Below are 17,218 nucleotides of genomic sequence, written 5' to 3' on the forward strand. Positions count from 1 at the left end.
TGTTACCTCTGAGGGTGTATTGACGGAAATGTTTGAAAGTATTTACTCAACCTCTAAGCAAATTGCTTTGAATAAAGATTATCCAAAGGTTTTTTATTTTTTTTATTTTTATTTTTTTTACCTTAAGCATCCAAGTTACTCTGTGTCTCTGGGCTACAGTAAGACTTGATCTAGATGGGCACCAACAGCTTCAGCACTTAATGGTGAAAGGCTTTAAAGCCCACAAGTATGTGTAGTATCTGTAGTAAGGTTAAGGTGAAGCTATTTACAGGCATTTCTTTCTTTCTTTTTTTTTTTTTTTTCAATTTTATTTTAGTTTTAGATGGATACAATATCTTTATTTTATTTATTGATTTTTTTATGTGATGCTGAGGATCAAACCCAGTACTTCATTGTGTGAGGCAATTGCTCTATCACTGAGTCACAATCCCAGCCCCACAGGCATTTCTTTTTATTTGTGAAAGTAAGAAAGAGGAACATTTTCTTATGGAGAAGAGTGACTAATTTTCAATGATCATTTCCTCATTAGGAAATTTTTTTTTGATTAGCAGGTAGGAAATTACTAATAAAAAAACTATGGATTTTCATAGTTTATTTTTAACCATTGAGTAAAATGATTAACCCAAAGGTCATAACTTCTCTTTTTACCATAAAGTTTTTAGGAACACTTTTTTACTAATGATCTGAGAGGGCAAGTGACTTGTCTGAGACTGAAGTAGAGAGTGGTAGAAAGATTAGAACCCAGGATTGTCTAAATCTAGGACTTTGTACCCTGGCCTTCCTACATTTTTTAGCACCGCAGCAGCAGAGGGTCCATTTTTCTCCTTTTGTCACTGCTCTGAGGTGACCTAGAAACTCAAGTGTCTGAATTGATGCCCCATTACTGAGCTCCAGTGCTCCTGGCTATGGTATTATTTTATTTAGGATAATTCAGAAAAAAAAAAATTCTCATATATTTAGTGTAGATGTAGTGTTTCCCAAAAGTCAGTTAAGGTTATGAAGAACTTTAATAGCCATTAGATACCAACAATTTGGGCCTTTTTGCTCTGGGCTGAAGTAATGTTAATCATACATACCCTTGTCATGTTTACATTGCCAGAAAGTTTTTCTACTGTAAGGTTATTGTATAATCACATTAATTATTATTTTTCCTCTTAGGTACTTTTGGGCGTATTTTCCATGGGATTTTAGTAGATGAAAAAGATCCAAATAAAGAAAAACCAACGTTTGTAAAAACAGTTAAAGGTAGGGTTTTTTCTTGTACTATTTCCATACTATTTCTGGTATGGCTCATGCCAGCAAAATTCTGTTTCTCAGTGTGTGCTGGATCTTTTAAATTAGGCCATGTTAATTTAGCTCATATGAGGCTAACTTTTGAGGAGATTTGGGTTGTTAGGTATAGAAAATAGAAGACTTACAAATTAAGATATTAAACATTTATTAGATATTATTCTGATTTCTAGTTATATTGTATCCACTTGAATTCATTGTTATTATATCTAATTTTGTTTTTTCCTTAGGTTAAAACTGTTTGCTTTCATTTCCTTAGAAAACATTGTCATTAGTTTTTCCTCTTCCAATACTGAAGTCTATAAAGAAAAAATTACCATTACCTTCAGACCCATAGCACCCTACATGGTAGACACTGTTTATCTTTTACCCCTTATCTGTCACTTTTCTCTTGGATGCTGTATAATGTGCCAGAAAACGTCTGTTCCTATATGTATATGTATTTCTTGGTATACTTTTGTAGGTATAGTCACAGTTGGGATTGATGGACCAAAGAACGTATACATTTAAAATTTTGAGAGATATTGTTAGATTGTGCTCTAAAATGTAGCACTAATTTATATTTTCACGAACAGAATACCTATTTTCACATATTCTTATTTAGGGTTATTTTTTGAAATGTGATGCCTAATTTTTTGTTTGTTTATATAAATCATTCAACTAGAGATTTCCTATCAGAACACAATAATATTATTTGCGTATGTCTTATTCCCTAATTCTGGTAAATTAACAACACTTTTTAAGTGTTAGAATTTTAACTATTTAAATCTGATGTTTGTAAAAGCTTAAATAATACTTAATTTTTAATTTTCTGTGGTCCTGGGGATTCAACACAGGGCCTCATGCATGCTAGGCAAGTGCTCTCTACCACTGAACTGCATCCTCAGATAACTCTTACTTGCTCATTTTGAGAGTAAGAAAAATTTGGTAACATATGAGGTGCTCAGTGTCTCTCAGTATCTGATACAGGTTGAAATGACAGGATACTAGTTTCTAAAAAACAGATTTATCACTTTGTGGAGGTTGAGGGGAAAATTAAATTATTCAGTTTTATGAGTAGAAGGTGACAGAATTTTATGAAGTTCACAAAGTTAATTTATAATAACTTTCTAAATTAAAGGAATACTTGGAAAGTATGAAGGGTTTATGTTGATTGTTTCTAAAAAATATTTTTGGTTTGAAGAAAATTCTTTGGAATTTAATTGCCTATAATCTAGCAAATTGCTTGTTTAAAGCTATGATAAATAAGCACACTCATACACATACACACCTTTTATCTTTTTAAACAAATGGTTTAACTTACTATAATGTTTAGTATTTGTTTTTATTAACCCACTCATTCCCAGTCCCCAAAACAAAATTAAAGGTTTATATTTAAGTTAAATCCTGATAGGCTTTCTAATTAGATTTGAAGGATAGTTCTTACCTTTTTGTAAAGGTAAAATTTGAGCCATAAGTATAATAAAACAATTGTTTTTGGTTTTCCTGTTTTTTTAGGGGAACATTTCTTTTTAATTCTAACATTTCTTCTAGGGTTGTTAAATATTCTGTGGACCATTCAGAACTGAGCTATTATTTATTTGTTCTGAATGAATCCTGAATTAACGAAAGGGGTTTCTTTCTTTTTTCTTTTTTTTAAATTTGTTTTAATTAGTTACACATGACAGTACAATTATCTTGGCAAAAAGGGGTTTCTATACAGAATTGGGTTGATTTAAGGTTGGAAGCAGGAGAAAAGGAAATGAAAACAATAAAGAAGCACAATGTGGATACTAGGACTCTTTTACAAGATGAGATTTCTCTTTTCCGTGTGTGTGTGTGTGTGTGTGTGTGTGTGTGTGTGTGTGAGAGAGAGAGAGAGAGAGAGAGAGAGAGAGAGAGAGAGTATGTAAGTCACTTTGTTGTTTTTCTGCCTCACCACACTGTGTTCTCTCAGCTGATAAGAAATAAGAGAAAACACAGTGAGTCTTTAGTCAGCATATAGTCATAGTTTGCACAGGGGATGAAGAGGAAGTGTACTTGTCTCAAAATTGTTAAAGAGATAATTTCATTTGATTATCTCTGAGATTTATTCTTTTGGATGTTATTTTTATTTTTTAACTTAAGCTACATGGAGCTAACGAAGTTCTTCACAAATCTGTATGCTTTGTTACATGCTGTACAATTAGACATTCTGTGTGAAATGGAATGAAGTTTTTAAAGAGAATACCAATCTTTCCTTTAGGCATAAGCAGGAAATTAGCTTTTTTAAAAATTCATAATTTTGTGCAGAGACCCACTGGACAGTCAAATGCAAATTTCCAGAGATTGAAATTGGAAGCTTGAATCTTACATAATAGGATTGTGAAGTTGAATTCCATGAAATAAATGAATAAGTTGGGGTCATTGGAATTAAGACAGTATTTTTTTAATAGTTGCTAAATTTTTATAATTTTTGAAATGTCATGTTTAATATCATTTATGCTTCCTTGTAATTTTTAAACTGTAGATTTAATAGTACCCTTTTTATATGTATACATCTTGAAGATAGACCTTTTATTATTTAAAACAAAAAGACTGGAGAAGGAATTCATAAAAAATGACTTCTTTTTTTCAATTTAGAGTTTTAATTTTAATGCAGAAAAATAATTCCATCTGTGTGACAAAGTGGAATAATAGAAAAATAATAAAAACTGTAATGACATTAAGACAAAGCATAGAAATTTTTGATAATTGCTTAGTCAATATATTTTGCAAAATTTCTTTTTTTTTAATCATGTCTCTGTTTGTAAATAAGGTGTGTTGACACCAAATTCACATTTTCATACATGTATTTTGTGTAATGATGACCATCTCCTTCCACTATCCTTGCTATTCCCCTTCTCCCTCCCTTTCCCTCCCACCCCTAAAAAATGACTTCTTAATAAATGGATAAAATTATTTTTTTCCATTTAAAATTTTCTCAATTATTCAATGCATGTATTCCTGGCTTAATTGAACATGCTTATCAAAGTTAAGGACTTAAAAAAATAGTATATAAAATGACATCCTGACATTAACCTTTTGTGTACTTGAATCTTGCCAGTTGAAGGTAAATAAATGCTTACCAAGTAGGCTTTTTTCCAATTATTACTTATTTTCAGTCGTCAAAAGATCCGACCAGGCCCCAATAGTTCTGGCCATAATTTCATTAGAAATTATTTAGGTTATAGAAAGAGCATCATGGGCATTCCACCATTTTCAAAAGATCCTTTTAAGCAGTGTTTAGACAACTAGAGTTTATTCTAGTAGACATTAGTGGGAAGCTCCTTTTCCTAAAGAGTGGTTCAAGTTCTTGGCTTTTTGTGTCCCCATTCTACAATTCCTATTTAGGTCTTAACTCAGAGAAGTTATCTAGAAAGAGAATGTTAATAACAAGTAATGGGAGGGAATGAGGAAAGAAGTGAGATTCTGGTAGATTTGGAAACAAATGAAATTTGAGTTATCTGTTTTGACAGTTCTACTGTCAAAGTAGGATAATCTAGTGCCTGAGTTCAATGGACTGGGTTTTATGATAGGTTCAACATTTTACTGGGTGGGGCTAGAATGTATGGATCTTGACTTGTATTGATCAGAAACTTTATAAATATTTTTATTGTTCACATAAAACTTAGTTATTGATTTCTTTGGAAACGTTTTATTTATTTAAGTTGTTTTTTTTTTTTTTTTTTCCACTTAGAGGAGGGAGAATTTATTGGGGCTCACGGTTGGTTTCAGAGTTCCCCATCCACAGACAGTTGCCTCCATTGTTCCAAAATTCTCTCCTGTAGCTGCCCCAAGTGAGGCAGCCTGTCATGGGGGAAAAGCCCAGAGAAGGAAAGCTGCTGAGCTCATGGGGGAGTGAGAACAGAGAGACGGGGGAGTGGGGTGGGGACACAGGAAAAATGTACCCTTCCAGGGCAGCCCGCAGTGACCCACCTCCTATGGCCACATCCTACTTGCCTGCAGTTACCCCGTCAGTCCATTTAAACTAGGATGGGCTGGTAGGTTACAATTCTCATCACCTAATCATTTCACCTTGGGATATTTCTGCATTAACAGGAGTTTTTGGACCTCTCATGTCCAAATTGTAATATACATCAATCTTAAAATGACTCTGTACAATAAAAAGCATTTCTACGCACGTTAGCTACTATTATTATGCACATAGCACGGTGCCTGGGATACAGCCAAAGCTCAAAAAGTGTGGCTACTCATATGGGTTTCCATCCTTAACCTTGCAGAAGCCCCAACCTCAGAAAGTAATGAGGCTGTTGTTCCCGGTATTTAAGTTGTTGATGGACATTTATTTTATTCATTTATTTATATGCAGTGCTGATAACTGAACCCAGTGCCTCACACATGTGAGCAAGTGCTCTACCACTGAGCCACAACCCCAGCCCTCTTTAGAAGTGTATTTAAGGATATATTGTATTCATTTGGTTTTGATATTTTAAAACTTTTTTAAAAAGTTCAAATTCATTTTCAGTTTTATAGTGGAAATATACACTATAAATTTAAAGAAAATATTTTTTTCAAGTGGTGGCAAAAGTCCTCTATACTATTAAGATAGTGGTACCATAAGACAAAGAATCCTCATGGATTTGTGCAAATATTTATTTGATGGCTTCAAAATTCTTCTGATGGAAAGCTTTACTTTAACCAGTACCGAATATGATTGGTGAATTGCATTGTCATGTCTTTTGTTTCAAAGACATGGATTTTAAAGTCAGTTTTAGTTCTGTCTTGCTACTTTGGATCAAAAACCATGAGTTTAGAAGCTAAAAATAAAATGAAATAATCTTATCTTAATTTGATCATTATATTACTCTTTCACTAATTTAATATTAGCTTTGTTTGTTTTTAACCAGAAAGAGGTAAGAAGAAGAAAATAACAAAATACACTATAGTCTCTAATCAGAACTCTTGGGGTTATTTTACTGTAGTTGTAGGTTTGTAAGTTTATACACAAAGTGCAAACAGAACAGAAAGATATAAAATGTAAGATCTCCCATCTTTAAAAGTTACTACCAAAAATAGTTCTCTCTCCCAGTAGGATAGAAATGCTCCCCAATATATCTAACTTTTCAAGTAATTCTGTTTTTAAAATGTAACTGATCACACAAATAGATTTATCCCTTGCTTTTAAAATTTAATCTATATCTTCAAGATATCCCTGTGTCACTACATATAAATATCTCATTTTTAAAAAGGAGGCACAGAGTATTCTGGTGTACCCATGTAGCTAGTTTTCTGTTGATGGATACCTCAGTTGTTATGAGTTTTCTAGTGGGATTGATGATATAATGTGTGTGTTCATTTTGAAATTGTGTTACATGTTGCTTCTCCCACCTACCCAAGGTGCTATTGTTGAACCTGTTTTCACACAGTCTTGCCCAAACTGGCAGACTGAATTTTTGGTCTCTTTAGATCAGACGGGGAAAATCACATCTCCTAGTTTAATTTGCATTTCTTTATTTTGGAGTAAGCCTAAGAGTCATTTTGTAATTTTGTTGGTCATTTGTTTGTTTGTTTTTTTCTTTTCTCAGTAAACTATATATTTAATCCACAGCCTTATTTCAAAATTTTTTATACTGTATGAGCTATTTAAAGAGGAGAAAAAAAAGAAATTAGCCCTTTATATGCTGTATGTGTTGTAGTACTTTTCCAATTAGTTAAATAGCTTTTTTTTAACTTTTTTTATAACTTTCCTGAATCTCTCATTTTTTTTGTAAAAATTTCTCTGAAAGTTGACCTACTTAGTGAGACTGTACTGCAATAGAACTTTAGATCTATTTAGTTATACCCGTAACTTAAAATGAAAATTCACCTTGCAGTCCAAGGTAGTTATTTACTAATAGTAAAAAAGTATTAGTATAATATATATAGTATTAATTATAATTCAAGACAATTTTTTTTTTCTTTCTATAGATCAGGCTTCTGAAATTCAGGTGACAATGATGCTCACTGAAAGTTGCAAGCTGCGAGGTCTTCATCACAGGTGAGAGCAGAAGCTAACAACATTTCAGTGTTCAGTGTGTAGCCCCAGAGCTATGTTTTTATTTGAAGAACAGTTTATTGAATTCTGAATTGAAAACTTTGGGAATAGTTTTTTTTAAAAAAAAAATATATATATATAAAAGTATAATACATGCATCAAAGACATTTTACAAACAAAAAGTATGAAGAAGAAAATAGTATGTAAGCTCCTATGACTAATAATAGTTAAACTTTTCAGAAATTGTGTGTGTGTGCATATTTCACTTAAAAAATAGGACAATGGTATAATAGTTTAGAAAATGTTGTTTTAATATACAGAACACCAACGATAAGAATAATAAATACTAATAAACTAAATACTAATAAACCTACTTTCTAGGTCCAGTGAAATGATAGTTAACATTTCACCATATTTACTTTTTGTGATTGTATATGTGTGCTGTATTTCTGTCTAATCTCTAGATATTTCTGTTAATCTATCTATATGTTTCTCTGTGGAAATAATTTATAGTAAGTTAGCCATAAACACTTTTAGTATGTTTCCAGCATACTTTTCAGAAAAAGGATGTTTTCCTATACAATCACAACATCTTTTTTTTCTTTAATGAAGTTAACAACTTAGCAAGACCCTAAACAACTTAGTGAGGGCCTGCCTGAAAATAAAAAAGGGCTGGGGATGTGGCTGTGTGGTTGAGTGCTTCTGGGTTGATTCCCCAGTACTAAATAAATAAATAGGCTATATAGTGGTTCCTTAAATGGTAATACCATTTTTTATTTAACTAATCCCTTCTATATGATCATTAGGTCATAATATGATTTTTTAAAAATATTTATGGTTTTATGTGAAGAGCTCTTTTAAAAGCTTCACATTGGTCCTGTTCACAGAGCTATAATGAAAACTTCTACATTCTGAGGAGGACCTTAAATATAGTATCTTAGTGTGTGGCAGTATCAGTATCAAGGGAAGGTTTTTTTCTTCTGAAGCATTGTCAGAAGTTTAATTTATCTGCTGTCTGAAAATTTGTCTGCATGTTTAAAAAATAAAACTGAGACCATCCCTATTGGAAGATGTCTATGGACTTCTCAAAAAAGACATACAAAGTGATGTGTACAAGAGGCATCATGCATTTTAATTTTTGCAAACCTTGGGCAGTTACTTGAATTCTGTTAAAAAGTAAGATAAATGGTAATGAAAGTGAGTCCAGATTTTTGGCATTGTGGTGGAAAACAAAACAAGCCACCACTAAGTTGACAACTATTTTTCTGTGATTGAATATAAAATAACTATTAGCTTCTGGTCAACCAGAGGTAAATCTCAGTAGCAGAAGAGAAAGAAACAAAGTTGTTTAGGGAGGAAAAAAGCATTTTCCTAGTTTTGAAATTCCAAGATAGAAGTCTCATTAGGTTTATCATATACCATAGACATTGCCTTTTTAGTTTCATTAAAACTTTTAAAAAATAATTTTTTTAGGGAAAAAAATTAAACTCACAATATTGAGGGACAGTGAAGCTGTTCCTTTGAAGGGCTAAAGTCACATAGCTCAAAAATGTTGCCGTCCATTGGCCTGTTTCAGTCCAAGTACAGAACTCATCGTTTGTAGGAATGAATGGACAAATCATCCCTTAGGCCACATTTTTCTAAAAAACACATTTTGTTTCCTTTAGGCTTTTGACAAGAACTGGGAAATGATCGGTTGGAAAGTTCCTTTTTGGCAATGTTGGATGTGCGTGATGTTCTGTTATGCTGACTTTAGGGGAAGCGCCTAAAGTATTTCAATGTGTCATACTAACTTAATACTTCTCTGCCTAGCCAGTATTCTTAAACTGATGAAAGCAAGCTCTGTATGACAGTGTGTGGCATGGATAAATGTAAACAAAGCCGATATTTTCCCAAGAAGCAGTATTATATCCACTGTAGCCCTAAACATGCCTTGGCTGGAAATGTTCAGAGCAGGCATTTGCAGCCTTTCTCTCTCGCACCTTAAGTCTGTGAGACTTTGCAGCATCCTACCAGGATGGATTAGCAGTCTCAGGATGCCCTTAGGTAATGGCATGGATTGATATTCTGAATTGGGGTTGGTACTGGACAATTCAATGAGTGAGGAAAGGCTTGGTCAGGTTAATTGTTCATCTTGACTGTAAAGTGATAGCAGAACTCCTTGATAAAATAAACAAAGCACATTGTTAATATGTAGGAAACATTATTCTTTACATTCACTGTAGCAATTAATCCTCTCCTTTTTTTTTGTACTGGATTGAACCCAGAAGTGTTTAACCACTGAGCCACATCCCCAGCCTTTTTATTTATTTTTTATTTTGAGATAGGATCTCACTAAGTTGTTTAGGGCCTTGCTAATTGCTCAAGGCTTTGAACTGGCAATCCTCCTATCTCAGCCTCCCAAACTGCTGGGATTACAGGCATGCACCACCGTAACTGGCAGTTAATCTCATTTTTAAGGGGAGCCTACTACATTTTTCTTTTTGACCCCTGATGTTTATAGACTATTCATATTATAGGTTTTACCAACAAACTCAGTACATTCAGCAAGGAAGGTCACCTGGTTTCAGATTTTACTTTTTTAACTGGTTTTGATATGTAATTCCGAATGTTTGGACATTCTGTGATTGTACAAATACTAAAACACTAAAATATTTTTCACTTCTTTTTCTACTGGAATTTGTGAGAAGAATTTTTATCATAAGTTAAAATACCTGAATGGATAAAAGATAACAAGCTTTTAACAACTTCAGAGGGTGCCTTGTTTAAATGTACTCTTGAGCTCTTTCCCCTTGTGACTTGATTCCCCTGTGTTGTCCTGAGTACCTGATGGCAAGCACTTGTGAGGCATGAGTACCTCACAGCTCTCACTTAGCAGGTGCATTCAGCAAGCCTGAGAGCTGAAGGCAGTTCTTGTGTGTAAGCCCCATGGACTCTATATACCATTCCTCCACCTTCCCTGTATACCTCCCCTGCTCTTATCCACTCTTAGAGATTTTGGGCTTTCCCGTTTATCCTCTTTCTCTTTGTAAAATGGGCAGAATAAAGAGCAGCCATTTATACTTTGAAAGCTATTATCTTTTCCATGGTGATGGAATAAGATTTGACTTCTTCCAGCATAGATACAATGCTGTTGATTCTGCTAAATATATTTCAGTTACAAAGAAAGGAACAAAGAGGTACTCTTGGGGTTAAAGAGATGGGGCAACTCATCATATTCGTCCTAAATTATGTTGTACTCAGGTTAATCCTGAATGTAAACAAGTAGTCATTTCAGAGTTCATGGGAGCTAGTAGAAAGGAGGCTCTGTAGTCTTTCCTGTAGTCTTTTATCCCTGGGAGGAAATGTTCAGGGGAAAGCATAAGTTTTAGAATCAGCTGAAGACCTGAATTTCTTTTCTTCATTTATGCGATCTTTCTTGTTCTACAGGTTACCTAACCTCTTCTTCCCTGAAGTGGGTTTCTTTGCCAATGAAGTGGGCTAATGATTGCTGCCACTCTTCTGCTCTAATGTAAACAGAAGACTTTTTTAGAGGTCACCTCTTACAGGTCCACCCATCTCTGAGCCCTCATTTTCCCAGTTCCTCAGCATCAGTGCTTTCCCTCTTAGTAACTCCTAAAAATCCAAGTGGAACCCACAGCTTTGCCACTTGGTCACTAATGGTCATAACAGAATTTTATGACTGGTTTTAGAAGTGATGCATTCTAAATTGAGACAATTTTTAGGAAATAAAATTGAGGTAGAAATTGTCTATAGTTCTATAAGTGAAAGATAGCACCTTTTAACTTTTGGTGTATTTCTGCCCAGTTATTTTTTTCTCTATAGCTGTAATTATTCTTTAAACATGTGAATTTTGTTATCTTGTTTTCCTTTAAGCTTTTATTAATATTCTCATTATATCTCTTTGTGATCATTTTATTGTTACATGTTATCCTACTGTTTTTTCATTACTTTTGGGCATTCAAGTTGTGTTCAACTTTTTACTCCTACTATTTGTTCATGTAATTTTTTTATTCATGTATTTATTTTGCTTGATCTTATTATCAAACATCCTTAGAAACAGAATTTACTAAGTTAAGGAGTAGAAATGATTTTAAGGCTATTGTGTGTGTTTTTGTTTCAAATACTTACTAAACATCTGATTTATATGACACAGAATATAAAGCATTGAATATAAAAATTAAGATTCCACAATAGTTAATGCCTTTTAGGAATTTTCAGCTAATTATGTAAAAAAGTTTCATAGCCTTGGAAAAAATTAGCAATTATTTCCAGATACCAAAGAAGTACCATTGTGCAGTAGGATAAAACTTGTGTGTGTGTGTGTGTGTGTGTGTGTGTGTGTGTATGCCATAAAAATTAAAATAAGAACAAGATTATCTGCTCCATGCTTGGCTTTATTTTGCACATCAAAGCAACTATTTATGGTTGGTGGGGTTGCTGTGTTTTAAGAGTGAAAACTAAGGCAAAGAGAGAAGGAGAGAGTCCCTCCAGATAGTAAATGAGAAACCTGTTTTTCAGAAATCTAAGTCCCCTGTGATGCAGTAAGTTCTTGCATTTGTAGCAATTTCAGACTCTTAAATATCTTTCAGTTATTATATTCTTGTCCACAGTATGAATTGGGCCAAATGAGAAACCTGTTTTTCAGAAATCTAAGTCCCCTGTGATGCAGTAAGTTCTTGCATTTGTAGCAATTTCAGACTCTTAAATATCTTTCAGTTATTATATTCTTGTCCACAGTATGAATTGGGCCTTGTTTTTTTGTTTTTTCTTTTTTTAAGTGTGATGATGGAATAAGTGTAATATGATCAAAATATACTCATGGACAAATCATTTTTTAGGTGTCTTTGAGTATCCTTAGGGTAATGATTTAATGTGGCTAGAGTATGTCTTCAAAGAATCCAGTATATTGGAAACAACTAGAATTTATTTCTCTAACAAAAAGTGCATATATGGGGAATGTTTTAAGTCTGGTTGAAAAACATAGGGCTTTTGTAATTTTATGTTTTTAATGATAATCATGTTTCTAAATATATTTGGGATTTTGCTTTATTTTAGATGACCTTTATTACTTTTTATTTAAAATAAGCCCCTAAAGTTTAGATTTCATGTGTTTTTCTCCCAATTTCTTATTATTTTATAGAAATCTTCTTCCTATTACTCATGTGTGTATAGAAGAAGGAGAAAAGCCCATGGTGATACTACCTTACATGAATTGGGGGAATCTTAAATTGTTTTTACGGCAGTGCAAATTAGTAGAGGCCAATAACCCACAGGTGAGAAATTTGCCCGAATACTTACTACTTACCAGTAGTTTCTGATAATATCTTTGAAGGTAGATGTTAATATTCTTACACATAAGTTGTTTAAAGGCCTGCAAAGGGAAATTCAAAACGATATTTAAAATGTGTTGATTTAGATGATAATTCCTATCCTGAAGTGTATACTTGGCCGATGCTTATGTTTTTCTTTGTATTTTTGTTTTGTGTTTATTCATAATTACCTTGAACTCTCTGCAGCACCATCTCAGTCATTTTCCCAATAACTCTTTGAAGGCCCTGTCCTGAATCTCCCTTCTAGGAAAGGAAACAGAATTAACAGAGCCATTTTGGTCCATATTGTACCAAAAGTTGGTGATAACTAGAGGTCTTGATTATGGGATAAAATTAGGTATATTCTTAACACGATTGGCTGTAAGACATCAGTCATCTAAGAATTTCTTGTTATTGCTTATGTACTTAGCTGTGAAGCATTTGGTCAGATTCTAAACATAGTAGAAGTAGCAATAAAGCCTTTTAGTTTTGCTGTGTGCTGTGTTTTGTAGACTTATTAAGTTCGGTTTTAAGACATATAATAATTTAGTTAATTGCAATTGCTATGAGAAAATGGATTTTAAAACAGCATTTGAATATTTGGCTTAGTTTGTAAATTGATGGGATTAAAGCAGTGATTCCCAATTAAGTGGTTAGAGACTGGTTCAGCAGCATCACCTAAGGAAGAACTTCATTCCTCAGCCCATAATTCTGGCATACTAGAGAAGCATATCAGAAGAGAGTTGTAGACTTGTATTGTTTGAAAATGATCTCCAGGGGATAACATCCAAATTAAAACTGCTGTTTTAAAGAAAGAACAAATTCTTAAATAAAAGCATTTGCAATATTATCTTGAGAATCAACATTCATTGAACAGATGTTTACTGAGCAGCTACTGTATGTACTGGATGTCAGGGAGATAAATCTAACAGATGAGAGGAACCAGTTAAGTAAATGTTAAGTCATAAACAGAATAAGGACTGTTCTTGATATAAGCACATTATAGGGAGCTATATGAACATACTTTTGGTCAGGAAATTTTTTTAAAATTTTTTTTATTTATATATGACAGCAGAATGCATTATAATTCTTATTACACATATAGAGCACAATTTTTCATATCTCTGTTGTATACAAAGTATATTCACACCAATTCAGTTTTTAAAACTCATTGTATAGGTATAAAGAAGTATTTATGGGTGGAATAGGATTGTGGAATAAGCTGTGCACCTACCTTTTTAAGTTTTGTGCTATCTGCAAACCTTGTCATTTTTCTGTTCCTACAGGCAATTTCTCAACAAGACCTGGTACATATGGCTATTCAGATTGCCTGTGGCATGAGCTACCTGGCCAGAAGGGAAGTCATCCATAAAGATCTGGCTGCTAGAAATTGCGTGTAGGTGCCATGAACTCATCACTGTCACTTGATGAATAGTCCTCCCTGGATTTGGGATTCTCCTGGGAGTCACAGTGGGATTTATGTTTTATTTAAGGATAACAGCATTCAATACTTTTTAATTCCCTGATTACATTTGATGTTTGTGTTTTCACTTTTCAGCATTGATGACACGCTCCAAGTTAAGATCACAGACAATGCCCTCTCCAGAGACTTGTTCCCAATGGACTATCATTGCTTGGGGGACAATGAAAACAGGCCTGTTCGATGGATGGCTCTTGAAAGTCTGGTTAACAATGAGTTCTCTAGTGCTAGTGATGTGGTAAGTGTTGGGTACTTCCAGTTACCAATAAAATGGAGAAGACCCATTCTGTTTTACAGTGTTTTTTGTTTTTGTTTTTTTTAAATTGGGCTTACTGTATCATTGTCTCTTGTGTATCAAGATTTTTATTTTATGATGTAGGATTAGCCTTTTACTTCAGAGTTTTATATGCTTGAAGGATTTGTCTTTTTTAAAAAAAATTCAATTTATTTATTCTAATTTGTTATACATGACAGCAGAATACATTTCAATTCATAGTACACTTATAGAGCACAATTTTTCATGTTGTACACAAAGTAGAGTCACACCATTCATACATGTACTTAAGATAATGATGTCCATCTCATTCCACCGTCTTTCATACTCCCATTCCCCATCCTTTTCCCTCCCTCCCTTTTTCCCTGTCTAAAGTTTCTCCATTCCTCCCATGCTCCCCGCTCCGATCCCCATTTATGGATCAGCATCCATATATCAGAGAAAACATTTGGCATTTGGTTTTTTGGGATTGGCTTATTACACTTAGCATAATATTCTCCAACTCCATCCATTTACCTGCAAATGCCATAATTTTATTCTCTTTTAATGTTGAATAATATTCCATTGTGTATATATTCCACAGTTTCTTTATCAGTTCATCTGCTGAAGGGCATCTAGGTTGGTTCCACAATTTAGCTATTGTGAATTGTGCTCCTGTAAACATTGATGTGGCAATGTCACTGTGGTATGCTGTTTTTAAGTCCTTTGGGTATAAATCGGGGAGTGGAATAGCTGGGTCAAATGGTGGTTCCGTTTCAAGTTTTCCAAGGAATCTCCATATTGCTTTTCATATTGGTTGCACCAATTTACTGTGCCACCAGCAATATAGTGCGCCAACACTTATTGTTATTTGTATTCTTAATAGCTTCCATTCTAAGTGAAATGAAATCTTAGTTTTGATTTGTGTTTCTCTAAATGCCGTAGATGTTGAAATTTTTTTCATGTATTTGTTGATTAATTGTGTATCATTTTCTGAGAAGTATCTGTTCAGTTTCTTGGTCCATTTATTGATTGGGTTATTTGTTTTTTTGGTGGTGTTTTTGAGTTCTTTGTGTATCCTAGATCAGTGCTCTATCTGATGTGCGTGTGTTAAAAATTTGCTCCAATTCTGTAGGCTTCTCTATTCACCTCACTGATTGTTTCTTTTGCTAAGAAGCTTTTCAGTTTGAATCCATCCTATTTATTGATTCTTGATTTTATTTCTTGCGCTATAGGAGTCCTATTAAGGAAGTTGCAGACTAATCTGACATGATGAACATTAGGGCCTGCTTTTTCTTCTGTCAGGTGCAGGGTCTGTGGTTTAATTCCTAGGTCCTTAATACACTTTGAGTTGAGTTTTATGCATGGTGAGAGATAGGGGTTTAATTTCATTTTGTTGCATATGGATTTCCAGTTTTTCCAGCACCATTTGTTGAAGAAACTATCTTTTCTTCTATGTTTGTTTTTGGTGCCTTTGTCTAGTATGAGATAACTGGGTTTGTCTCTGTGTCCTCTATTCTGTACCATTGGTCTACAAGTCTGTTTTGGTGCCAATACCATGCTGTTTTTGTTACTGTTGCTCTGTAGTATAGTTTAAGGTCTGGTATAGTGATGCCACTTGCTTCACTCTTCTTACTAAAGATTGCCAGATGAATTTCACGATTGCTTTTTCTATGAGGAATGTCATTGGGATTTTGATTGGAATTGCATTAAATCTGTATAGTGCTTTTGGTAGTTTTCATTGTAGAAGTCTTTCACCTCTTTTGTTAATTCCCAAGTTTTTTTTTTCTTTTTAGGCTATTATAAATGGGGTAGTTTTCCTAGTTTCTCTTCGGAGGATTTTGACTGATGTACAGAAATGTCTTTAATTTATGGGTGTTGATTTTATATTCTGTTACTTTGCTGAATTCATTTATTAGTTGTATAGTTTTAGAAGTTTTCTTTCTTTTTTTTTTTTAAGTTCTTTTTAAAAAAATTTTTATTTTTTATTTTTTGGCAGTGCTAGGGATTGAACCCCAGGCCTTGTGCATGCAAGGCAAACACTCTACCAACTGAGCTAATATCCCCAGCCCCAGTTTTTTGCATCTTCTAGGTATAGAATCATGTCAACAAATAGTGATAGTATCAGTTCTTCTTTTCCTATCCATATTCCTTTAATTGCTTTCGTCTGTCTAATTGCTCTGGCCAGTGTTTCAAGAACCATGTTAAGTAGAAGTGGTGAAAGAGGGCCCCCCTGTCTTGTTCCAGTGTTTAGAAGGAATGCCTTCAGTTTTTCTCCATTTAGAATGATGTTGGCCTTGAGCTTAGCGTAGATAGATTTTACAATGTTGTGATATGTTCCTGTTATTCCTAGTTTTTCTAGTGTTTTGAACATGAAGGGGTGCTGCATTTTGTTGAATAAGGATTTATCTTTTAATGTATATTACTGAACACTGATTAATTAGTTACATAAATCAGTTTATACTTTTTTCCTCGGTGTATTAATTTTCCTGGCCTCTGTGACAAATTATCACAACCTTTGTGGCTTAAACAACAGAGATTTATTCTCCCGCTGTTCAGTTCTGGAGGCTGAACAGATGTAGGCAGGGACTGCCCCCAGAGACTCTGTACTTGTGTTCATTTTCTGTGCATGAATTATTTACTTAGTTTTTTCTGAACATTTTTTTCTGTTCATTAAGGTCTTTCATTGTTAATATCTTTAAAATACTTTGTTTTTACTTAATTTAAAACCAAGTATAGTCTAAAAAAACTTACCTGACACTTAAAGTGGGTAGAATAAATAAGAGTGATTAGGAGAAGGAATGTTACCTGCTTCGAGAAGCAGCTGCAGAGGTTAACATAAGATTGAAACCTGCTTCGTGTTGCCCACAGCCTCACCTAGCCAGCGG

At 33.7% G+C, this 17,218-nt stretch overlaps 1 protein-coding gene across 2 annotated transcripts in view; it reads left to right on the top strand.

Moving 5' to 3' along the window:
- Positions 1-17,218, top strand: part of Ryk (receptor like tyrosine kinase) — a 94,144-nt gene that overhangs the window by 64,622 nt on the left and 12,304 nt on the right. For both annotated transcript variants that reach the window (XM_076867503.2, XM_076867504.2), the window contains exons 9-13: positions 1,159-1,245; positions 7,219-7,288; positions 12,429-12,561; positions 13,884-13,993; positions 14,156-14,315. In XM_076867503.2, coding sequence (XP_076723618.1) covers positions 1,159-1,245; positions 7,219-7,288; positions 12,429-12,561; positions 13,884-13,993; positions 14,156-14,315 — 560 coding nt within the window. The remainder of the gene's footprint in view (positions 1-1,158; positions 1,246-7,218; positions 7,289-12,428; positions 12,562-13,883; positions 13,994-14,155; positions 14,316-17,218) is intronic.

This window comes from Callospermophilus lateralis, chromosome 10 (genome assembly GCF_048772815.1).
Source record: "Callospermophilus lateralis isolate mCalLat2 chromosome 10, mCalLat2.hap1, whole genome shotgun sequence".
NCBI classification, from domain to species: Eukaryota; Metazoa; Chordata; class Mammalia; order Rodentia; family Sciuridae; genus Callospermophilus; species Callospermophilus lateralis.